The sequence below is a fragment of the Chlorocebus sabaeus genome, chromosome 10, assembly GCF_047675955.1.
Source record: "Chlorocebus sabaeus isolate Y175 chromosome 10, mChlSab1.0.hap1, whole genome shotgun sequence".
NCBI lineage: Eukaryota > Metazoa > Chordata > Mammalia > Primates > Cercopithecidae > Chlorocebus > Chlorocebus sabaeus.
The window spans coordinates 95,246,464-95,271,490 of NC_132913.1; the positions used below are offsets into that span (position 1 = coordinate 95,246,464).

The window sequence follows — 25,027 nt, forward strand, 5'->3', positions numbered from 1 at the left end:
GGGTGCCAACTGGACAGTGAGAATGGCTTTGCGGGTGGCATTTAGAAAAATATGAAGGAGCACCTCTTGATGATGTTGAGTAACAGAGGAAGATCAAGGTCATGACAGGCAGTGGCAAGAGTTTGTTTTTATTGCCTTTGCCCATTACTCCATATGACTATCATTCAGAATTACCATGCCATATATTCACAACTGAAGTGAGGATGCTTGTGACTAAAAAGGAACCAGTGATTGTGGTAGCTGTTGAAGTGGCTTTTGGTGAAGTTGACCACTTTACTAATGGTGTAAACCGAACAGCCCTAGTGAAATTGCTGGTAGCCATTTTAGCAAAGGGTGTGACAGCAAATGAATTTGAAACAAATGGAAGTACTTTTGGAAGTTGCAGAAGCTAAAGTGACTTTGATCACTGCTGTCATTAGTCTGCAAACTGGTTTCTTCAAGGAAGCAAAATTTATAATTATGAACACTAAGCCCTACTATGATGGCAGCTAAAATGTTCTTAAAACCTGCAACTGAACTGGCTGAAGTTCTCGTTCTAGATACAAGATCAGAGAACATGCAGAGAAATGTGCAGGTTTCTACAGATGTAAGCTTCAGGAGCAGCAGTGGCAGGGGCCAGCTCCAAGAAGACCAGTTCTAGATAGTTGCTGTTTGTGTATGCCCAGGGAAGCACCAGGAGCTATGCTACAACCAGGCAGCTTTTGTTTATGATCTTTGGAAAGCATTTCAACAAACCGTTTAATATACATTTGTCTCATCCCCCTGCTGTTGACTATTTGTAGTGGTCTCATTTGAGTCTAAATTGAAACAATTTTAAATTGGTGTCTATGAGGTTATTCTTAAAATTTTTCAACATCTACATGTCCTGTTAGAATATATTTCCCTTTAAAAGAATAAGTTAAACTGAGCAGCTGCTATTCAGACGGTTTGTTGTGCCTGTGAAGGGTATGCTATTCAGCCACCTACCCATTTAAAAAACAACAAAAAACCTAGAAGATGCATGTTCTGTAGGCATAATGCTTTTCTTCAGTGATTAAACCTCTATTAATACGTGTGTTAATCCTATGAAGTACTGTATTTCTACACAGTTAAAATGTATTAGTGGAAAAAATATAAAAGGGATTGTGAAGTGCATTTATTACTGTAGTAAATTAAGTCCTGATTAGCTGATTATCAAAACATTATCTGATTTACATTTCTATAGGCTTATGGACATATGAACAGGAAATTAATTTTGGAAGTAGGTTCAGTTGGGTTTTTAAGCTCAGCAAATGAGAAAACCACATCTCTGCTCATATTAACTGCTCTCCATACAGGAGATCATCAAGCATTTGTTGACTTAGCCAGTGGATAAAATATTAAAACTTTAAACCCAAGAAACCAAATATGTTGTTTAGGTATTTATCATTTTTATACAGTTAAGTACTTGTAGGGATTACTGTGAAAGTGGTTAAGATTTTCTCTAGTTTTGTGTTTATTTGCTTAAGCATTTGGCAAGGGCAGCTGTGTGGTCATGTGGCTGAGTACTACTCCCAGCCCTTTCCTCTCCCACTGCATTCAGCTCACTCCTACATTCTGTTCTGACCGGGATGGTAGATACTGAGCACCTCAGGGTTTCATTCCTAACTCAGAAGAAACACTGAGTTTTTAAGTCCAGTGACCTACCACGAGGCATATCATAAAATGGGTTTAGTCTAGCTGAGATATCCACCTTTGATCTTTCTGCCTTCCAAAGTTTAAAGAGTATCTTTACCCTGTCATAGTGACAATTTCTCACCTTCATAATATATTAAAGTGAGCAGAAACTTGCATTATGCCCTTTGACATAGCCTCATGCGCTGGGACAGGGGGAGGGGATTCCCTTCCCTGTAATGTAGCTTGCTTATTTATTTATTTGAGATGAATCCTTGTTGCCTCAAGGGTTTTTCCCCCTCAGAGATAATAGCAGTGGCTCTCGATGGATCCATTTGTTGCCGTGGTGATATGCCCACTCCTTTTGTTGGTGCTTCTCAACTTCAATAAGCCCCTTCCTGTTATCAGCCCGGTGAAAATGTCTGCAAGTTCTTCAGAGCTAATAAACAGCATACATCATTCCTTTCATCTGATCACTATAGTGGGGCCTTGTGAGTGAGGATGAAGTATGAATTGTACAGCTGCACTAATGGAACTCTGAAGAATGAGGCCCGAGTCAGCAGCACAAGTGTATCAGAGGCCGTAACCTTCAACCTTCATCCCAGTCCCAGAGTGCTGGGATGCAGAAGGGACCACAAGTAACTGTACCTTGTGTGAACATTAGTATGTTAATATAACTGGGTAGCCTATATTTTAAAACAGAGTTTAGAGCTATTCTAGTCACTCAGAATGATATTTTTGAAGATAGCCCACTTGACTGACATTGTCCTGTGCTGGTTCTGTTGTGTTCTTCCTCCTCCAGGAATGAAATGGAAAGGCATTTTCTGGAGCTTCTTCAGTTTAATATTAATGTTCCTGCCAGTGTTTATGCCAAATACTACTTTGACCTTCGCTCCTTAGCAGATGACAACAACCTGAATTTTCTATTTGCTCCTCTTAGCAAAGAAAGAGCACAGAACCTAGAGGTAAGGCTGTGAAGTCACTAAGTGGGGTTTTCCATCAGCCACCAAAGCCAACATCTGTGACTAAATCATATTAAGTAGTGATTAGGAAAATGGAAAGCTTTAAAATTAACTAACACACTGAAGAGCTTATTAGCCCTTTGGCGTCAGATTTCCTGTGTCTTTTATGGTTTAGACAAGGATCAACATTATTTAAAAATTATGCATATTAACTCTTCTGTGACCATAATTCAGAATATTTTAAATCAAATTTAATCTCTTGTTAATGAGGCTTCCTTTTGAACTTCTACCCTTTCATATAACCATACATGAATAATTTTTTTAGCTGGGCGCTGTGGTTCATGCCTGTAATCCTAGCACTTTGGGAGGCCGAGGCAGGTGGATCACCTGAGGTTGGGAGTTCGAGACCAGCCTGACCAACATGGAGAAACCCCGTCTCTACTAAAAATACAAAATTAGCCGGGCATGGTGGCACATGCCTGTAATCCCAGCTACTCGGGAGGCTGAGGCAGGAGAATCACTTGAACCGGAGAGGTGGAGGTTGCAGTGAGCCAAGATCGTGCCATTGCACTCTAGCCTGGGCAACAGGAGCGAAACTCCATCTCAAAAAAATATATATATACACACAAAAAAATATTATCTGGGTATGGGAGCGCATGCCTGTAATCGCAGCTACTTGGGAGGCTGAGGCATTGGCATCGCTTAAACCTGGGAGGTGGAGGTTGCAGTGAGCCAAGATCGCAACACTGCACTCTAGCCTGGGTGACAGAGTGAGATTGTGTCTCCAAAAAAAAAAAAAAAAACAAATGTTCTTTGTGACTATATTCCTAATTTTATCTACATACATAATTCACTTGCCACTCTTGACTGTCTTACTCTGTAAATTCATGTCATGGTTTATATATCACAGTGCAGTCCTGTGAGTTTTTTAGACAAAGGATTAGTGGGTAAGCCAAGAGACCTATACACTTCACTATATAGGGTGCAAGTGTTTCAAATGCTGGATGTAAGTGCTGGGCATGGTGGCTCAAACCTGTAATTCCAGCACTTTGGGAGGCTGAGGCAGGCGGATCACTTGAGATCAGGAGTTCGAGACTAGCCTGTACTAAAAATACAAAAATTAGCCGGGTGTGGTGGCGGCGCCCAGTTACTCAGGAGGCTGAGGCATGAAAATTGCTTGAACCTGAGAGGCGGAGGCTGCAGTGAGCCGAGATCATGCCACTGCACTCTAGCCTGGGCGATAGAGCGAGACCCTGTCTCAAAAAAAAAAAAAAAAAAAAAAAAAAAAAATTATGTAGGAAGTACATGGGTTTTTTAATGGAAATGGTAACTTTATGGGGCAAAGTAATATTTATGGCTTATGACTCTTGGTGAGTATACAGCAGAATTACAACTGAAGTGGACACATACTTTAAACTGACACTTTCTGTGGTACCATGGTGGTACTTTAGAATAATATGTATTTCTAGACTGGGCTCAGTGGCTCACGCCTGTAATCCCAACACTTTGGGAGGCCGAGGCAGGTGGATCACCTCCTGGCCAACATGGTGAAACCCCGTCTCTACTAAAAATAAAAAATTAGCCAGGTATGGTGGCACATGCCTGTAATCCCAGCTACTTGGGAGGCTGAGGCAGGAGAATCACTTGAACCTGGGAGGTTTCACACAATTGCACTCCAGCCTGGGCAGCAGGAGCGAAACTCCGTCTCAAAAAAAAAAAAAAGAAAAAAGAAATAATACGTATTTCTACCATAATTAACGTGCATGTGAAGTAACACCTTTTGGTGCGTCAGTCATTAGACCTCTCATATATTCCAGTATAGTCCAGCACATGCCTGCCTCATTAAAATGTGCTTTGAGTATATAATAGCTAATAAGGATTGGGTAGAATTTGAATAGCTGAATAAACTTATTTTTTTGCACAAGTGTACATTTGTTATATTTAAGGAATAAGTGTACAGGTAACAGATGCTATTGCTGTTAGGAGCCTATCACAATACCTTTGACATCATTGGGAATCCAACTTTTTAATAATATAATAAATTCCCCTTTATTCTCTGGGAATCTAATCGTAGCCCTTAAAGGATATTACCTTGGTGAATTGGCAGGAAGTAGTGTCCCCAGAACCTGGCAGTGTAAAACTCAGCCAAAGTAGCTGTAACTGTGAATTATGTAAAGGAGTCTACATGTGTGGCTTTCATCAGTGTGCTTTTTCAAATGTGGGAACCCTTTTTAAAATTGTACCTGTTTTCTATTTGATTGACTTTCCTAGGCTATTTCTAGATTGTGTGAAGACAAAGACTTGTGTAGAGCCGCTATGAGAAGGTCTTTCAGCGCTGATAACTTCATTGGTATTCAGCGCTCCAAAGCCATCCTCTCTTAAAGGGAGAAATGAGGGGATATAACGTCACGCGACCTTCTACAAAGACTGGAGAAATATCACCTTTCCTGCTCAAAAACCAGCAAAATTAGTATTTTCATCAAAAGGAAAGATCTCAAATTCAAGAGACTCATGGACAACAAGGATTATCCTCCATAGGAAAGAATGGGACCTTGTCAATGCAACAGAACACACTTCTGTTCTTTTTAATGTAAACAGAGTTACAAAAACCACTCCAAAGTGAAGGCTCCCATCCCACACACAGATATTTACTTACTGTGTGGGCCCGATAGCTGTGAACTATGTAAGGTTTTTTAAACAATAGTTTAAATTTTTAGACTTTAAAGACACTAACCATATAACTTTTATGTTTCTTCCCATTTTTCTTCCTCCCCCCCATTTTGCTGCATATGCCTTTCAAATCAATGCAGTATTACCATTAAAACATGGGACTCTTCACTAAAGCCACTTAGGAGCAGACTGCAGCATTGTTAGGTATTGAAGGGTTCTTTCTCCCTTCTGTTACCATTGAAGCTGCTAGTCATTGGCAATCATTTTAAACCAAAAAGCTGCTGGATAACATTCGTCATTCATATTCTTTGCAAACATTACTTTAGCATTTTAGCATGTTTGGGGTTATAAACAGGAAGTATCAGTTATTGATATCTACTTCTATTGGGGTCCATGTTGCATTTCTTGTGAACTAAATGGTGCTTCTCATTTTCTGATAATTTTTCTCTTGTTAAATAAAGGTCTTAAAAGATTTTTTCATAATGCCAACCAACATGGTGGTTCAGTGATGATGAAAAAAAGTAAAGCAGTTTTAAGCTTTAATATAGTTTGGGCCCTCCAGGGCACTGCAGCATGAGTATAAATGCTATAAACCTTTAAAAAACATCGTTTGAAAGTTTTTTTGTTTTGTTTTGTTTTTTAAGAGATAGGGTCATACTGTGTTGTCCAGGCTGGAGTGCAGTGGCTGTTCACAGGTGCAATCATAATGCACTGCAGCCTAGAACTTCCTGGCCTCAAGCCATCTTCTAGCCTCAGCACACAAGTAGCTGGGACTAAAGTGCACCTAGCACTTGTCTCCTGAATATTAAGCTTTTAATTTTTTGTTTTGGTCACTCTTGATAGCAGACGTTGACTGAAACAAAAAATTAAAAGCTTTATATTCAGAATTGGCAAGATGAAGCTAGGTGTGGTGGTGCACGTCTATAATCCCAGCTACGTGGGAGGCTGAGGCTGGAGGATTGCTTGAGGTCAAGTATTGGAGGCTGCAGTGTACCATGATGGTGCCTATTAAGAATAGCTACGGCCGGGCGCGGTGGCTCAAACCTGTAATCCTAGCACTTTGGGAGGCCGAGACGGGCGGATCACGAGGTCAGGAGATCGAGACCATCCTGGCTAACATGGTGAAACCCCATCTCTACTAAAAAATACAAAAAACTAGCCGGGCGTGGTGGCGGGCGCCTGTAGTCCCAGCTACTCGGGAGGCTGAGGCAGGAGAATGGCGTGAACCCGGGAGGCGGAGCTTGCAGTGAGCTGAGATCCGGCCACTGCACTCCAGCCTGGGCGACAGAGCGAGACTCCGTCTCAAAAAAAAACAAAAACAAAAACAAAACAAAACAAAAAGAATAGCTACTACACTCCAGCCTGGACAACGTTATCAAGACCCCATCTCTTAGAAAAATGCAAAATTAAATGCAAAAGAAATGGGCTGGGCATAGTGATTCATGCCTATAATCTCAGTACTCTGGGAGGCTGAAGTGGGAGGATTGCTTGAGTGCAGGAGTTCAAGACCAGTCTAGGCAACATGCTGAGACTCTGTCTGTAAAAATAAGTCAGTAAATAAAAATAGTTGATATGGTGGCATGTGTCTGTAGTCCCAGCCACTCTGGAGGCTGAGGTGGGAGGATCAGTAGAGCCCAGGAGGTCAAGGCTGCGGTGGGCCATGATCATGTCACTGCACTCTTAACCTGGGTGACATCCAGACCCTGTCTCAAAAACCAGAAAAATGTTCAAACATGATTTTGTAAAGGTTTGTAGCATTGTATTTCTACAAGTATCAAAGCTTAAAATTACACTGAACTTTTGGAATACCTTGTATCTCGATAATAATGCCCTCCTCTTTTTAAAAGTAGTTACTTGCAGAGTTGTGCTCTATATGCTTTGATCACCGAAGTTTCTTTAAAGGAAGATTTTGAAGAGCAGTGTTAATTAACATGTAATAAAAGGAATTGGACCCTAATGATAGAAGGTGATATGAACAGCTGATATGAACAGCTGTTTTATCGTCCTACATGCTACCAAGCTGTAGGTGTCCCCTTAAGTCCTGCTACTTAAGAAATAACTTACATAACCCTTAGGAACTCTTACTTCAGGCTTTAAAAGGCAAGGAGCAAATAATTTTAGGAGACCGATAATGTCACCTAAATTTGAAATAGTAAAAAGATTAGTGTTTTCAACCATGTGAAATCTATTTCTCCTACTTTCTCAAATCTAATCCTAGGAATCTTGCTTATAAACAAAACATTTCTGGGCCAGGAATACTTCCTCTATTATAGCAATGCTTCACATCATACTGTGCTGCAGTTTCCATCATTTTTAAAGAACAGAGACAAATGATAAATAATGGTATAAAAATATTACAATCTACCACCTCAAAAAAACACAAATATGTTTATGGAATTCAGAGCTTGGAGATTCAAGTATTGATTGCAGTTTTATTTTGAAAAGAATGCTACAATTTATGTGGTTTTTATTTCTCATGTTTATATTAAAAGCTAATAAACTCTATTTTAATTAAAATATGGCTAGTGTGTTTGTAACACTTCTATTCACATAGTGTTACATCTCTGCCCAGCCTAGTTTTAAGTCAATCCTGATATGTCTTTAAAGCATTTTCAAACCAACCATAATTTGATTTGATCCATGCCTCTAGTTAAGATGTAGTGATCCATTTCTTTTGCATATGCTCTTTTCAACATGAAGATAATTTATTATACTTAAAATCACTGTCTGGCCACGATACTTAATGGCATAGTGTATTAGATGGCATCTTGAATAGTTGGTTATCGTGTCTGAGAGGGAAAAGCACATTAGAATATAAAATTAAGTAAAATGTACCAAAGAGAGAAGAATTTCAGGAATAGCGTAGAATTAGAACAAGAGGTATTTGAGGTTATCAGACAGTTAAACAGGAAAGAGAATGGAAAGACAGGAACTAGAATTTGTGTTGCTGTTGAGAGGGTGTCTTAAGCCCATAATTTGACTTTAACGTGCTATTTTCAAGCTTACATTTCAGTTAAAAATATACCAAGTCACTATTAGGTTTCTTTAGAACTAAGAGTAGCCACTCAGCTTTAGCAATTCTCACTAAATCCTGACAGTATTGCAATATTTCCATCCACTTTAATTCTTCATTACCTAAAGTCAAATATTTAAGTAAATGATCGTGGCCAGGCACGGTGGCTCACGCCTGTAATCTCAGCACTTTGGGAGCCCGAGGTGGGTGGATCACTTGAGGCCAAGAGTTTGAGACCAGTCGGCCAACATGGTGAAACCTCGTCTCTATTAAAATTACAAAAAAGACTGGGTGCAGTGGCTCACGCCTGTAATCCCAGCACATGAGGTCAGGAGTTCACGACCAGTCTGGCCAACATGGTAAAAACCTCGTTTCTATCAAAAAAAAAAAAAAAATTAGCCAGGTGTGGTGCATACCTGTAATCCCAGCTACTCGGGAGGCTGAGGCAGGAGAATCCCTCAACTCTGGAGGTGGAAGTTGCAGTGAGCTGAGATGGCACCACTGCAGTCCAGCCTGGGTGACAACAGTGCAACTCCGTCTCAAAAAAAATAAAATCACAAAAACATTAGTGGGGTGTAGTGGCACACGCCTGTAATCCTAGCTACTCAGGAGGCTGACACAAGAATCGCTTGAACCCAGGGGGCAGAGTGCAGTGAGCTGCGATTGCACCACTGTACTCTAGCCTGAGCGACAGCATGAGTCCATGTCTCAAAAAAACAAAAAAATAACTGATCACTGTGTCTTGATAAGTTGCCGACTAGGATAGATGATCTGATTTAACTTAGAAAAAAAATGTATCATATGTCACTTTATAAGATGGTTTGCACCTTGTGATATGCCAGTTATAAGCAGAAATGCTGACATATTTGAGTGGCCAAAGAAAGTTTGGGAGAGGGACATTGGACATGAATCTGTGACTTGAAGAACAAGTTGGTAAAATAAGTATCACTAAAGTTGCTCTCCTCCTTTGACTTTTAATTCTAGAAGGCAATACAACGACTTTGATAAATGGGAAATTGGGTCAGTTGAGGAAAAGTATAAATGCCACTGAAAAGCAGGCAGGTTCTCTGACAAATAGGGCATGGAAACTTAAGTTGCGAGTGGGGTGGTAACTATGGCATTGTTCTCAAGAGTTCTGTACCTAGGGAAGATTTGTTCCCTAACATGAGACTTTTAAAAAGGACTGATTACCTGGACTCAAATTTATTTTCATTTGTAGGTTTTTTTTTAACTACTATAATACAGACCCCAATGAAATACTAACGTTGGTATATTGTGAACTGAACTTTCACATCTTTATTACAAGAAAAACACAAAATATCTGAAACATATTTGATAGGAGTCTGGGGGTGAAGAGTTAAAAAAATGAAAGATATATTTGAACCAAATTGTCATTTTTATAGGCCTTTTGGTTGCCTTTTGGCAATTTCATGTGTTTCATCCTAAGATGACCACTTAGGGCTCAGTGTTTCTGGTTAAAGAGAAATTTTATACTGGCCCTTTATTTTACATTTCCTCTTTATGTAATCCATATGTCTATACATTATTGAAATCCAGCACTAAATCCTGGCTTTATAACAGCTCAAGGTTCATTTCTTGGTCTAGTTTTCCTGCATTTCTAAGTATACCTTGATTTTTTATTTTTTTAAGCCAAAGCCGATTTTAATCAGAAAACAAATTCAGTCTTGATTCTGTGTTCAGGCTCTGCAGTGTTTCTGGGAACTAGTTTAGCCACAGTATGCAGGTTAACTAGAATCTTTCATCACCCAGCCTTTCTCCCTAACTACATTTAAGATAGTTATGACGGACTCTCAAGCAGGCTTTTTTTTTTTTTTTTTTTTTTTGAGACGGAGTCTTGCTCTGTCACCCAGGCTGGAGAGCAGTGGCATGATCTCGACTCACTACAACCTCCACCTCCCGGGTTCAAACGCTTCTCCTGCCTCAGCCTCCTGAGTAGCTGGGATTACAGGTGTGTGCTACCATGCCCGGCTAATTTTTGGGGTTTTCTTGGTTTTTTTTTTTTTTTTTTTTTTTTTTTAGATGGAGTCTCGCTCTGTTGCCAGGCTGGAGTGCAGTGGCGCAATCTTGGCTCACTGCAACCTCAGTCTCCTGGGTTCAAGCGATTCTCCTGCCTCAGCCTCCCAGGTAGCTGGGATCACAGTCGTGCGCCACAACCCCCAGCTAATTTTTGTATTTTTAGTAGAGACGGGGTTTCACCATGTTGGCTGGGATGGTCTCCATCTCTTGACCTCATGATCTGCCCGCCTTGGCCTCCCAAAGTGCTGAGATTCCAGGCATGAGCCACCGCACCAGCCTCAAGCAGGCTTATTGAGTATAGTACTACTTGGAAAAGACAGCTGGCAGAGAACTCTCCCAGGTAAGTGCTAGTTTCTGTGCAGAATCTGTAGTTTACACCTAGCACCTCTCAACAGATTAAGGATTGTATTACCTTAAAGTCTAACTTCTGCCTACTTACCCATCTGGTAGACCTGGCTGGGGCTGACTGACATTGTGCCAGCAGGCAATACCTAGGAGCCCTTCAGTGAAGCCTGCTCCCCTTAGTATACAGGAGCAATCTGGTTTCTAAGGCAATTTCCATCTAACTATTTGACAAGTGAGAGAACGTGCACTTAAATGTGAAATTTTAAGAATGTTAGTTTGTGGTTTAGGATATCTAAGGTGCAGGAAGAACAACTAACTGTGAAAGTGAAATGGTATAGAAATTAAGAGGAATCCCGAATCCAATGAAAAAAGGTTAACAGTCTTTAAAAAGGGACAGGTTTAGCCAGGTGCGGTAGCTCACGCCTGTAATCCTAGCACTTTGGGAGACTGAGGCAGGTGGATCACCTAAGGTGAAGAGTTAGGGACCAACCTGGCCAACATGGTGAAACCCCGTCTCTACTAAAAATAGAAAAATTAGCCTGATGTGGTGGCACGTGCCTGTAATCCCAGCTACGCAAGAGACTGAGGCAAGAGCGAAACTCCATCTCAAAAAAAAAAAAAAATAAAAGGGACAGGTTTGGTGATTAACTGCTGTAAGGGAGCAAAGCAACTGGAATGTGATTAGGAAAATTCAGTAATGGTCCCAGAACCTAAGGTCTTCAATGGGCTATCAGTATTATCTACTTCAACAGACCTCAAAAGATTCCCAAATTAGACTGCTAGCTTTAAGGGGGGAAAATAAAATCTGTTGCTTCGTCTTCTTAACCTCTATTCTACAAATGTTTACCTGCCACCCCCTAGCTAGTGGCTCCTGTGTCTGCTCGGTGTGAGAACTCTCTGACAAAGGCAGAGCTTCAAGTGTTTTATGCACCTTGTCTTCCACCCGCTCCTTCACTTTTAGGTGAAGATCCTTAGGACCCTCCCTCAACAATATCATCCCAGCCTCACCCTGACCCAATGTGGCAATGCTTGATGTTGGTCACTGTGACCCACTACCAAAGCATTAGCATCAGGTTCTAGGACATGCAGGTTTCATGAAGCTCACAGGCTAACAAGCCTCTTGTAATTCCCTTTCATCACCTATTTGAGCCCACCTGTGTTCCCCAAAGCAGCTGTTCCCAACTTACTGCACTTACCCGTTCTCCTGACTTGCTCACAACCCTAGTCATATATCCTCAATCTAGGCTGCAGACGAAGTGGCATCTGCACCTTCCAAAATCTACTATTTCCTCTGGCATTAGATGCCTTCTTTAAAGTAACCCTCCTCATCTAGTGGAGAGCATTCCACCTCTAACTCTAAAATCAACCTTCTATATCTACCTTCTCCACTACTTTATTCCCTTCTGCTTTAAAATTGCATTCATCTCCCCAGTTTGGGGATGCAGCAATTGTTGTCCAGTTCTTTAAATGTCCCAGTGATTCTCACGATGTGGTCCCCAACCCACCTGCCTCTCATCAGCTGAAAGTGCCTGTGAAAAACAAAGCTTCTCTAAAGGCAATGTGGTGTCCTGCACTGGATCCTGGAATAGATAAAAAACATTAGTGGAAAATCTGATGAAGTCTGCAGTTAATAGTAATGTGCCAAAATTGACTGCTTAGTTTTAACAAATGTTAACATTGGGAAATGAGTAAGGGGCATACAGAAACTGATTTTCGCAACTTTTGGTAAATCTAAAATTATTCCAAAATTAAAAGCTTATTTTTTAAAAAAATAGCTTATTGTGCCCCAGAGCTACTGAATCTCAATTCCTGGGGCTGAGATCTGGGAATTGATATTTTTAACATGAACCTCAAATGATTCTTAAGCAAATACAAATTTGAAAACCTAATCTCTCCATCTTTCATTCCATGTCTGAACAGCGGCTTCCCCATTGTTTTACTTAACTTTGCCTTAATCTGAGTCAATCCTTTAAATCTTTTTAACCCTAAAATATAAATCCCCTTTTTCACAAATGAGAAAACTGAAATACCCAGAGATTGTGTCCAGGATCACATGACACATAGTGGTGGAGCTGGGATGTGAACTGCTAATAAGTCTGGCTCCCAAATCCATGCTCATAACCACTCTGCCTCTCAACCCTGTTACCATCCACGGACAAACGAACAAGCTGTGTAACTAAATCACTAAAAGAACCATTGTTACCAGTATTACCCTGGGCTCACCTATTTCTGCAACCTTCTTTTTTTTTTTTTCTTTTGAGATGGAGTTTCACTCTTATTGCCCAGGCTGGAGTGCAATGGCATGATCTTGGCTCACCGCCCCCTCCGACTCCCAGGTTCAAGTGATTCTCCTGCCTCAGCCTCCCGAGTACCTGGGATTACAGGCATGGGCCACCATGCCTGGCTAATTGTAGAGACAGGGTTTCTCCAAGTTTGTCAGGTTGGTCTCGAACTCCCGACCTCAGGTGATCTGCCCGCCTTGGCCTCCCAAAGTGCTGGGATTACAGGCATGAGCCACTGTGCCCGGCCTATTTCTGCAACCTTCTAAGCCCAACAGTCCTTCTCTCTGTTCCAGCTTGAGACTTTGCCCTTTGTCCCTTTTACCAATGGGGAAAAATGAATGACAAGAAAGCACGGGAAAGATGTGCTAACTACCGTGTCCTGGACATGTAAGGTACAGTTCCTCTTCTCTTAGGATTCAACTCAACTATATTTTCTTTCTTTTTTTTTTTTTTTAGACAGAGTCTCGCTCTGTCGCCAGGCTGGAGTGCAGTGGCGCAATCTCAGCTCACTGCAACCTCTGCCTCCCAGGTTCAAGTGATTCTCTTGCCTCAGCCAAGTAGCTGGGACTATAGGCACACGCCACCACGCCCAGCTAATTTTTTGTATTTTTAGTAGAGACGGGGTTTCACCATGTTGGCCAGGATGGTCTTGATCTCTTGACCTCGTGATCTGCCCACCTCAGCCTTCCAAAGTGCTGGAATTACAGGCGTGAGCCACTGTGCCCGGCCAACTCAACTATATATTCTAGGCTGCCTCTCCTAATTACCTTACACATCAATCTAATAAAGTTCCTAGTGTTCACCTTGATGTTGAATTACACACTCTCATATTGCTAACTAACTTCTTATTGGATTTATGTTGTCTCCTACAAATATTTTAAGCTAATTACCCATGTTCTCCAACATGCTTATGTCTCAGAGCATTGGTGGAGAACACTGACGCACCAGGCATTAAAATGAGGTGGTGTTTGGTAGACTGGTGGCTAATCTGCATTTTGCCAAAGCAGCATCAGTAGAAGGTGGTCTGACAATATATCTCAGGCTCACTAAGCATCTGTCCAGATGATCAGGGAAGAGCCAGCTCAGTCAGTTTCACTGTCTCTTCTGGGCTCCCTGACTTGTATTTAGAGCGCAATACCAAGTTGCAGATCCCACTGCTGGATGATAAAGTTTTGGGAGTTCCTGCCCTCCAACCAGACACACAAAACAGCATCATCTCTAATCAAATTGGTTCAGTATAAATGGAGGGCTTATAAAATAGAATGCAATCTCAGGCAAAGTCTCTGTTCTTCCATGTATCTCCCTTCATCAAGTGAATCACGAGACAATCACAGGATCGGCAGGCGTGAGACCTAGGAAATATATTCAAGTAAAACATGTTTCTTCACTAGTTCTGTTTCTGGTGATTGCAATTTGCTTGATTTTACTTACTAATAAAATTTTTGCTGCTTATATTTTAAGTACATCTGAAAAACCTGATTATGAAGTTAGAATCCATGTATCTCCTCAAATACTCTTAGAAAGCAGTGTCTCTCCATAAAAACATGAGGAGAAAAAGACTTCTACAGCATCTTTTTATTGTCTTTACCATTACTTTAATGTATTTTAAAATTTATCTACATTAATTGGGAACAAAGAAAAATAGACATTTCTTTGTTTTTCATAAATAACTAATCTTCATATTTGATAAAAATCTCAAACCATTGTTTTACCTTCCCACAAATATAATACATACAAAAGTTTTCTGAAGTAAGCTCAACAAATTAAGTATCTTGAGACTAACATAACCATATACAACTGCCGTTTGTACTGACTCCCAGGAACGAAGCAGAAAAACTCATCAAGCTGCTCTGGGTTTCCTTTTGTAAGTGTTACAGATTCAGAACTGTAATCATGTATCATCTGCCAGTAATAACGTATGGATTCAAATTGATTGTCTACAAATAAAATATCACTGGCTCTGGGGTAACTTCTGGATTTAACATGACAGTGACTACTGCATGGGATAGGCACTATACATATGTGGAAATCATAAAAAGTACTGAATGCCCTGGACTTGAACTACTGACTCGGTATGTGCCTCATTTGGCTCAGTAATAAATTCACCTGCACCAAACCCGTATCAAAAGTCACCAAATCTCTCATATATATAATATATATTATGTATATACACAACCCACAAAACATACATACTATACATACAGTTTGTAACAACATGAAGTCATATTGTCTTAAAATGATGTACTCACAGAGAGACATTATCCTGGCTGAAATAAATCCTATTGTCATCAGGCTGCTAGCTTTTGAGAGTCTTGACTCAGGTTAGCTACTTATATTCTGTCTACTCTTCACCCTTCTTTAACGTCTTGGCAGTTCTTTCAGAACCACCCTCCCCAATCCAGACAGATTTCTTTCCCAGGATCACTTGATTGGACTTTGGAAACAAGAAACAGCATGCAGAGGGAGCAGGCAATTCTTAGCCACTGTCCCTCACACCTGCCTATATGTGTGATGTGCTCTGTCCTGTTGGCCACATTTAGTGTTAGAAAGCAGTTATTCAAAGCTTTGTCCCTCCTACCCCCCTTGGGCTTTCTGTAGAGCACAAAAGTGAAAGAAGCTTCTTTGGCAGGGGTAGCAGTTCATTAAAATATACAACTACATTTCCTAGCTCTGGGGTTCCCATTCTGTACTGGAGAGTGCAGGTCACGGATGCTGTTATTAAGGTTCGGTGTGTGATCCATGAGGTTTTCTCCTGGCAGCCGGTGTCAGGATTAGTGCAGCTCCAGCCCAGGAGGAAACAGCCTAATGAATACCAACTTTGAAACAGTGCTGTCGGCACGTTATTTAAGCTTGTACATGCGCACAATCACACACAACACATACAAGGGCCTTGGTCACTGGCAATGGTCATGAGAAAATATGACAAAGGTTTGCAAGGATAAACCAATAAGGCACCAAGAAAAATTATTTCCAGTCAATTTGACCATTTCAAAATATAAGAAGGGAAATCATAGAAATTAAAAAGATTTCCTAATATCTGGTCAGCTGATTCACTGAGAGGTCCCATTAGTTCCTTTACACAACCTACCTAAATCGAATCCTCACTGGCTAAACTATGAAGTGAGGCACTGCTTAAAATCAAACTGAAAGGGATAGCCCTGAAGCTGTACACAGAAGAGACTCCAATGGGCCCTAAATCCTCCCCAGCTTCACAAAGCTGGCTGTGAAGAAGTTGCAGAACTACTCCATAACCTTTTATTTTACAATTGTTTTCATGAGCATGACTTGCTTCCATAATCAAATGCAAACTGGGGGAAGTAAGTCTATGGATGGAAACAGGGGGTGGCCGTAAGTAGATCCAGTTTCCCTCCCCTGGGGTGGCTGATATCAGTAAGACTTAGGGAAGCAGGTGGGCTTTTATCTTTGTCTCTCTTAGGGGATGAGGGAAGAGAGGGACAGCAGAGGTGAGAACAGAGACAAAGAAGTGCCTCTGAAAGTTGGTCTGGAATTAGACCCCAAAGATCCCGACTAATATTGCCCCCCCTTGAGCTTAGCATCCTTTTGTTTTAACTGGCTTATTTTTAAAGTAAATTAGTTGTTCAGCATGTTGCTAAAATGAAAAAATAACAAATTCTAAAAATGAATTAAATCACTTTCATCCACTGCATCCCACAACTTTTGGATACACTGTGCATCATTTCTAGATTTCTCCACAAAGAAGGAGGGACAACTCAAATTAGGCACAATGACTGAAGGCAGCAGAGCAGTCTGTGTACTTTCTGGGAAGACATATGAAATGAGGGAAAAGGTCAAGGTGATCAGAAAAGGTTCTCTCATTTGAAAAACAGGAGAGGAATTGGCACTCAGTCAAGGGATCTATTTCAAGATTCTAGGAAGAGGCTTCTTCCTAGAAGAATAGAGGAATAAAATAGGCACAAAGTTCTGTAGCTATTTGTATGAGGTTTTGTAGAATCCACTTAAATTTTAATTCAGAGGATGAGTTGGGTAAGAGCAGTGCATTCTGATAAATGTGAAGTTTTTGAGAGTCCTTAAAACTTTAATACTAGGTTTCTTCCCACTAGTGAAGTGTTTAAATTCCCTCTGGGAACTATGCATTTGTCTATTTAACATCCATGAAATAAAAATGGACCTAGGCTTACATTTTACTTTTCCAGCTTTGGTATAAGTGAATTACAAATGCCTAGACTCCAGTTGTTTTCCTAGACAGGACTTTCTCAAATGTTAATTGCTCTGGTCATTTTAGCTTCCTAAATTTAGTCCCCAGTCCTGGTCATTGGTATTTTGCTGGCTGAGGCACTGTCACCCCCTTCCCCAGTAATGGCCCCACACTCTTCATGAATGAATGCTTAAACAGATTAGGAAAGCAAACAGAATTTTCTAATAGCAAAGAAACCTCTGTGTGTGTGTGTGTTCATCAATATAGGCTTTCATAATGAATGAAGGAATAGTTAAACAGATTAGTAAAGCAAACCAAATTCTCTAATTGCAATGTGTGTGTGTGTGTGTGTGTGTGTGTGTGTGTGATCAATACACAGGCTTTCTCAGAAGAGGAAGAAAACTATAGAGGTAGCACTACGTTGATCTATATTTTAAAAGGTTGTGCAAGCATGTTGTGGGTCTCTTTTGTTTTCAGAGACGGCAGAGAGCAACGTCTTGCTGCTTTTGGAATATCTGGCTATAAACTAGTCCAAAGTCCAGGGACACTTATTTTCCCTTATTTGGGCCAATGTTTGTTCACAGGTAGCCAGCCTCCTTCCCCCAGTTCAAGCACTTCATTCAAGGGTGGGTGTGGTTTCTAATCACAGCTCTCCAGGAGAGGAGGAATAAGAAAAGCAAAAAGGCTGTTTAACATGATAAAGGGGGAGGGGTGGAGGGTGCAGCAAATAAGTGTTGGAAATTTACTTTAATTATTGGAAGTATATCCATTTTAGTCCTTACATTTAAAAAGGAGCCCCCGTTAGCAAGTATCGCTAAGTATTGTCCAGAGGGAGTGGGTTTATACTTTTACCAAAATTATAACACAAGTTCCTTTAAAAAAAAAAAAAAAAAAAGCTATCACTGAAGCCTAAGAACCACCCACTACCTCTCAGGCACAAGGCTGCCATCTCACCAGCCTAAAATTCAAGCTCCACCAATCACCATCGCTTAGGTTCTCACTATTGCAAATATTTATGCCAGATCCTCTATAATGCTACCTCTAACTTATTCAAGACACAACGATGGTGCTGTTCGGAGTGAGAATTATTACAAGCACTACAGAAAAGAAACAGAACCTCCCTCTATAAACAAAGCCAAGGATGAACACAAAATCGCTAAGCACTCCCTAAGCTTGTCACTTTGGAGAGGCCCTGAGCACATTATGCTCCCCTCCTAGGTATGACCTGGGGCTATAAACTGCAGCTCACCTTAAATAATCATGGATACTTTAAGCAGTAGAAGGAGGAGCTGGCTGAAAAAGCACCCAACAACTTCCCAGTCACAGCAACCGAAACGTTCACTGTTCACATTTTTTTTTAAAAGACACACATATAGGAAATATATTTTCCCAATTGAGACCACACAGTTCAAAGAAATCTGAACCAAGTGGAACTTCATTACAACGCCAACCTTAGGATTGTAAAGCCCCCAAAGCAAAGGTAAATTTTGTTGCCAAAATGCAACAAAGTTACAAATTAAGAAAAACACATATAAATTAAAAAGAGGGTTCCCATAAAGAAGGCAGTAAGAAACGCAAAATAGAATACACGTGAGCTGGGCCTCTTGGAGAAGACCTGGGACAGGTTCTTCCTCGAAAACGCCCCTCTTCCCTCTCTCCAAGTCGCCGCGGGAGGGGGCAACAGCACCATGAAGGTAAACGGAAGTGACCTTGGCAAAACTACCAAACAAAACGCCCCCCTCCCCTCAGCTCTTCGGCCGGGTCCCTCGGCGGCAGCCTCCTACACGTGCGACAGGGACACCTGCTTGTGGTAGGTGGCGGCGGGGCCCGGCGGCCCGGTCCTGCCTGTGAGAGCGGCGCTCGCCTCGGGGTAGTCCCCAGCGGCCATGGCGCCCCCGCTCTTGTGGCCGCGCCGCGGGCGGCAACAGCAGCGGCTGGTGAAACGCCGCCACGACTCTACCGTCTTGCCCGACCAGATCCAGACGCCCGACGTGATGCCCACCACCAGGCACATGAAGTACTTGAGCATGAGCACCCAATACTCGGGCTTGGCGCGCGGCTGGCCGGCGTCGGGGCCCGGGCAGGCGCAGGTGAGCGCCGCCTCCCAGCTCTCGCGGTAGTGCTGCTCGTACAGGTAGCAGGCCACCACGATGCTGGCGGGCACCGTGTAGAGCAGCGTGAAGATGCCGATGCGGATCATGAGCTTCTCCAGCTTGTCCGTCTTGGTGCCGCCCTGCTTGATGACGCTGCGGATGCGGAAGAGCGACACGAAGCCCGCCAGCAGGAAGAGCGTGCCCACCAGCAGGTAGAGCACCAGAGGGCCCAGCACGAAGCCGCGCAGCGAGTTCAGGTTCTGGTTGCCCACGTAGCATATGCCGGCCACCGGGTCCCCGTCCACGGAGCTCAGCGCCAGTGCCGTGATGGACTTGACGCTGGGGATGAGCCACGCAGCCAGGTGGAAGTACTGCGCGTAGCCCGCGATGGCCTCGTTGCCCCACTTCATGCCGGCGGCCAGGAACCAGGTGAGCGACAGGATGACCCACCAGATGGAGCTGGCCATGCCGAAGAAGTAGACCAGGAGGAAGACAATGGTGCACAGCGCAGGGCCCGTGGTCTCGTAGTGGATGTGGTTGTGCTCGCGGCTGCAGGCCACGCTGGCATGACCCACGACCAGGCGCACTAGGAAGCCCAGCGACACGCACAGGTAGCAGGCTGACAGGAAGATGATGGGGCGCTCAGGATAGCGGAAGCGTTCCATGTCGATGAGGAAGGTGGCCACCGTGGTGGATGTGGAGATGAAGCACAGGACCGACCACAGGCCGATCCAGAAGGTGGCGAACGTGCGCTCGTCGGCACTGAAGGACGGCTGGTAGCAGGGTACCGCGCAGTTGGGCACCTGGCCCGTCCGCACCTTGTTGTAGAGGGGGTGTGACTCCTTCAGGATGGGCACGAAGGGCTCGCGACATTTGCACACGGATGGGCCCCCAGCGGGGCATTCGCCCCCAGAGGCCGGCGCCCCTGGCGGGCCTGGAAGGGTGGGCTTGGCTGGGAAAGGCCTGGGGGGCGCCGTGGTGGCCTCGCTGCGGTTGTAATCCATGCAGAGGACCTCGGCGTCGCGGCCCAGCACCGGGAGGCGGTCGCAGCTCATGCGCTCAGGCCAGGCGAAGCCGTACTGGCGCATCAGCGGCGAGCAGCCGGCCTTGGCGCGCTCGCACACCGAGCGGCAGGGCGGCAGCGGCTTGTGGTAGTCGGGCAGACAGATGGGCGTGTACATGGAGCATAGGAAGAAGCGCAGGTCCGGCGAGCATTGGATCTCCACCAGCGGCCAGAACTGGTGCACCTCCAGGCCCGCCTCGTCCTGCGTGTCGTGGTTGAACTGGTTGGGCATGTGCGTCAGGTTGTAGCCGATGCCGCGGCACATGGGCACCGTGATTTCCTGGCACACCGGGGCCTTGGACGCGGCGGCCGCCCGGCCCACCAGCTGCGCCAGGAGCAGCAGCAGCAGCGAGGGCGGCGCCGACGGGTCAGGTCGAGCCATCGCCCCCTCCCTCCCCTCGCCTCCAGCAGCCCGCGAGGGACCGACACAGGCAGAGGAATCCGGGCCGGGGCTTCTCCCTCCGGCGTCTCGTGTGTTGCACTGGGGCTGGCAACCTGTTGGTTGCTTTTTCCTTTAAAAAAAATTCGTCCAAAGATAAACTGCTTCGGGAAGGCGCTGCCTCCGCTGACAGCGCTCCGCTTCTCGCCGGATAGGGCTGAGGAGAAGACGGTGAGGGCTCGGATGCCAGGGAAAGGACTCTTTAAAAAAGAAGGGGGAGAAGAAAGATTGCAACCACTCCCTGTTGGAGGGGCGTCAACGGTTCGGTCCCCGCGAGCAGTCTCCAAATCTCTTAAGTTAACCCCTTTCCTTTCCTCCCCGCTCCGCCTCCTGGAACCAAACTACTGACTCCCGCACCCTTTCTTTCCAAGCTGGGCCCTCCAGGCAGTGCCCAGAGACCAGAAACCTCAGCCTCCCGGAAAAGGGCACAGGAACCGGGAGAAGAACAGAGAGAAATGGAAGGCTCTCACCTCCACGGATCCCGCCGAGAGAAGCAGACAGTCCGCAGCCAGCCTGGGTCCTCCGTCCCTGGGTCACTCCGCTGAGAAGCGCGAATCAGAGCCGGGCTGGCGCCGGGAAAGTTTAGCGACAGGCTGGGTACCCGTGGCAGCGGCACATGGCAGCAGGTGGGGGCGACTCAGAGAGGGGGGCGCCCCCAGAACAGACGCGGCGCAGGCCGGTCACTCGCCCTCTCCTCCTCGGGGGCCCCCCGCATGATCCAGACGGAGCCGGGCAGGGGCAGGCCGTGCGTTCTCCCCGGGGCCGGGAGCCGGACGGAGGGCGAGCGCGCCTGGCAGCACCTGGGCGGAAGGAAGGCGGGAGGCGGGAGCCGTGGGACCCCGCCGCCTCACAGTACCGCGAGCAGCCGGCGCTGGCCGGGCCGGGACTGCATGGTGCGCGCCGGCCGCCGCGTCCCGCCCGCCGCTCGCCTCCTCCCCTGCAGGGGGCTCCGCGCTCCAGTGGACTCCTGGGGGCGGTGGCGACGCTCTCGGGACGTGCCCTGCTCGGCTCCTCCCCCGCGCTCTCGCACCCTTTCGCCCACCTCCGGCGAGCACGGAACCGCGCGCGGCGGCGACCACAGAGGACTCACGGCCGCAGGCTGGCTGCCCTCTCCCGCCCCGCCCGGGTCACCTGCTTCTAATGCCCGCCGGGAGGCCCCGCCCCGGCCCCGCCCCCTCAGGCCCGGGCGCGGTTGGTGGGCCGCCTAGCCACGCTCTCCTCGCGTCCCCGCCCACTGCCCCGCGGGCTCGGCCTTTCCCCCGGCGCCCTCTGGCCCCGCCTGGAGCGGGCAGCCAAGGATCGCTGACCAATCGCAGACCGAGAGGCGATGGAGGCGGGGCGAATGCTAATCATGCCGCTCTGGGAACCCGGGCGGGAAGCCCTCGCCAGAAGTCCCTCCGGAGTTCTCTGCCGGCGCCCTGGGTGCAAGACTCGCTCCTGTAACGTCCTGGCTTACTCACCTTTGATCCCAGGGCCCCTGCCCTTTCTGTCTGCAGCTAAGCGCCCTTACAGAGTTCAGTGCTTTTTTGAAAGAATTGCTCAAGGAATCATTCTTAGGCGTGGCTGTCTCCCTTCTGCGCTGTCTTGGAACTGTGTGAAAGAAGAGAGAATACTTACTGAGCCCTTTACTGTGTGCCTAACAAAGTGTTAATCGTTTATATCCTTTTTTTTTTTTTTTTGGAGACGGAGTTGCTCTGTCGCCCAGGCTGGAGTGCAGTGTCGCGATCTCGGCTTACTGCAACCTCCGCCTCCCGGGTTCAAGCGATTCTCTTGCCTCAGCCTCCCGAGTATCTGGGATTACAGGCGCGCGTCACCACGCCTGGCTAGTTTTTGTATTTTTAGCAGAGAAGGGGTTTCATCGTGTTAGGCTGTCTCTCGAACTCCTGACCTCGTGATCCGCCCGCCTCGGCCTCCCAAAGTGCTGGGATTACAGGCCTGAGCCACCGCGCCCGGCCCGTTTACATCTTAAGACAAGGTCTCACTCCTTACAACAATTCTGCGGCAGGTACTCCCTACAGGTGAAGAAACCGAGACAGACTTGGCCAAGGCAACCGAGCTACTCATAGTTCCCGCAAGAAAGGGCGACCTCGGCAAGCAAGTTCACCTCAGTATTTCCGATCGCCTGCCATTCGCCGCCCAAATGGTAACCCTGGGATTCGAACCCACGTAGTCGGGCAGCGGCATTCACCGTCGTAGCCACCCCTCCCCCCATACTATCGCAGCCTCCCTGGCTTCGACCTTTACTTTTGCATCTCTTAACAAACTCTTGTTGTGACAAGAAAGTGGATTTCTTTCTGCCTGTAGAAGACCCAGAAAGATGTGAGTCCTTTATTAGTTGTGGTTTATAATCCCAGGCAGTTCCGAAGTCGCCCGCAGAGAGAAGCGATACCAACCCAGGGCTCTGTGCTGGGTACGGCGCCGGCCTCCCGGTCCCCTCCAGTCCCCGGCTGCCTGCTGCTAAGCCGCGCACTCGCGCGCCGTGGGGGGTCAGAGGGCGCACGGATGGCGGAGACACGGCGGCGCTCTTCAGTTGCGCAATTATGCTACAAGTTTTAAGTGTCCTAAAAATGCCTCTTTTCTATGTATTGTAATTAGATTGGAAGACTGAGGTATTTAGCATACTTGAAATACATTCACACGCCTAGGAAGAGGATTTAAATTGTTTCCTTCTCCCCAAACTCTTCCTTTCACTGGGCAAAGGGCGAAAATAGGCAAGAGGGCCTGGGGAGACTTGAAGGAATAGGGACTGGACTAACTGGATTAGATCCAGATCAACCGCGGGTTACTGTCGATCTCCTGTCCCGGATCCCATTGGCACAGGTTGGAAGAATAAATTGCGGAAGTGCCACTCCCCTCCTGCGTATCAACAACGCTTTGTGGGCAATAATGAAGAACATGTGTATTAATCCCAGCCTCCAAGTTAAAAAGGAACAAATATCAATCACTTCGCAGATATCACAACTATTAATAAACGTTTAAAAGGCCAGGTGCCATGGCTCACGCCTGTAATCCTAACACTTTGGGAGGCTGAGGTGGGCGGATGGCTTGAACCCAGGAATTTGTAGACCAGCCTGAGCAACATAGCAAGACCCCCCACTCTAAAATACATAATTAAATAAATGAATAAATATACCTTACGTCTTTCATTCTGCGGAATTCTACAGGTGTTCACATTTTATCTCTTGTGTTTTGGAATTACTTGGCACTCTGGGTCAGGAAGCCTCCCAGGGTTGAAAATAGTGGGAGCTGAAAAGTTGTGGGCATAACAGTGAGCAAGAAAGGGGAGCCCTCAGTGGAAAGTATGTGCAGACTATGAACATGCCAAGGGAGGCCCATCTCATTCTGTGCTCTTTATGCAACGTGTGTATTATTGGGGATGGACAAGTGTTGGCTAATAATAAAAATTATTTGAAGTTGGAGAATGTTAATCACTCACACTGGAATTTAGCCAGAATATTTGTGTTATTTCACACGGTTCTGTCAGAGGCATTTCAACCAGAGCGACTCCATCTTGGATAGGGACTGGGTAAAATAAGGCTGAGACCTACTGGGCTGCATTCCTAGGAGGTGAAGACATTCTAAGTCACAGGGTGAGATAGGAGGTCATCACAAGACACAGGCCATAAAGACCTTGCTGATAAAACACGGCGCAGTACAGAAGCTGGCCAAAATCCAGCAAAACCAAGATGGCCAGGAGAGTGACCTCTGGTCATCCTCACTGCTTATTATACCTTAATTATAATACATTAGCATGCTAAAAGACACTCCCACCAATGCCAAGGCAGTTTACAGATGCCATGGCAACCATCAGGAAGTTACCCTGTATGGTCTAAGAGGGGGAGGAACCCTCAATTCCGGGAACTGCCCGCCCCCTTCTGGGAAAACTCATGAATAATCCACCCCTTGTTTAGCATATAATCAAGAAATAACCATAAAAATGGGCAATCAGCGGCATATGCCCGCTGCTCTGTCTATGGAGTCGCCATTCTTTATTCCTTTACTTTTTTTCTTTCTTTCCTTTTTTTTTTTTTTTTTTGAGACAGTCTGGCTCTGATGCCCAGGCTGAAGTTCAGTGGCACGATCTCGTCTCACTGCAACCTCTGCCTCCTGGGTTCAAGCGATTCTTGTGCCTCGGCCTCCCAGGAAGCTGGGATTACAGGCCTACGCCACAACACTCTGCTAATTTTTGTATTTTTAGTAGAGTCGGGGTTTCGCCACGTTCACCTTCACCAGGCTGGTCTGGAACTCCCGGCCTCAGGTGATCCTCCCACCTCGGCCTCTCAAAGTGCTGGATTACAAGCATAAGCCACCTCG

The 25,027-nt window shown here is 45.4% G+C and overlaps 2 protein-coding genes across 3 annotated transcripts in view; one reads left to right on the forward strand and one right to left on the reverse strand.

The window, feature by feature from the left end:
* CCNYL1 (cyclin Y like 1) overlaps window positions 1-7,781 on the forward strand; it is a 45,393-nt gene extending 37,612 nt beyond the window's left edge. For both annotated transcript variants that reach the window (XM_007966031.3, XM_007966030.3), the window contains 2 exons: window positions 2,435-2,597; window positions 4,866-7,781. In XM_007966031.3, the coding sequence (XP_007964222.1) occupies window positions 2,435-2,597; window positions 4,866-4,976 (274 nt within the window). In that variant the 3' untranslated portion in view covers window positions 4,977-7,781. The remainder of the gene's footprint in view (window positions 1-2,434; window positions 2,598-4,865) is intronic.
* A 6,732-nt stretch (window positions 7,782-14,513) lies between these two features.
* FZD5 (frizzled class receptor 5) lies at window positions 14,514-23,395 on the reverse strand. The gene is made up of 2 exons (XM_007966033.3): window positions 21,184-23,395; window positions 14,514-20,913 (listed from the first exon to the last, which is right to left on the reverse strand). The coding sequence occupies exon 2, from the start codon at window positions 20,654-20,656 to the stop codon at window positions 18,899-18,901; it is 1,758 nt and encodes a 585-aa protein (XP_007964224.1). The 5' UTR covers window positions 20,657-20,913; window positions 21,184-23,395; the 3' UTR covers window positions 14,514-18,898.
* Window positions 23,396-25,027: the final 1,632 nt, after the last annotated feature.

Excerpts from the sequence above, each read along its gene's own strand:
- FZD5 (XM_007966033.3), bottom strand. The coding sequence starts at position 20,656 with ATGGCTCGACCTGACCCGTCGGCGCCGCCCTCGCTGCTGCTGCTGCTC.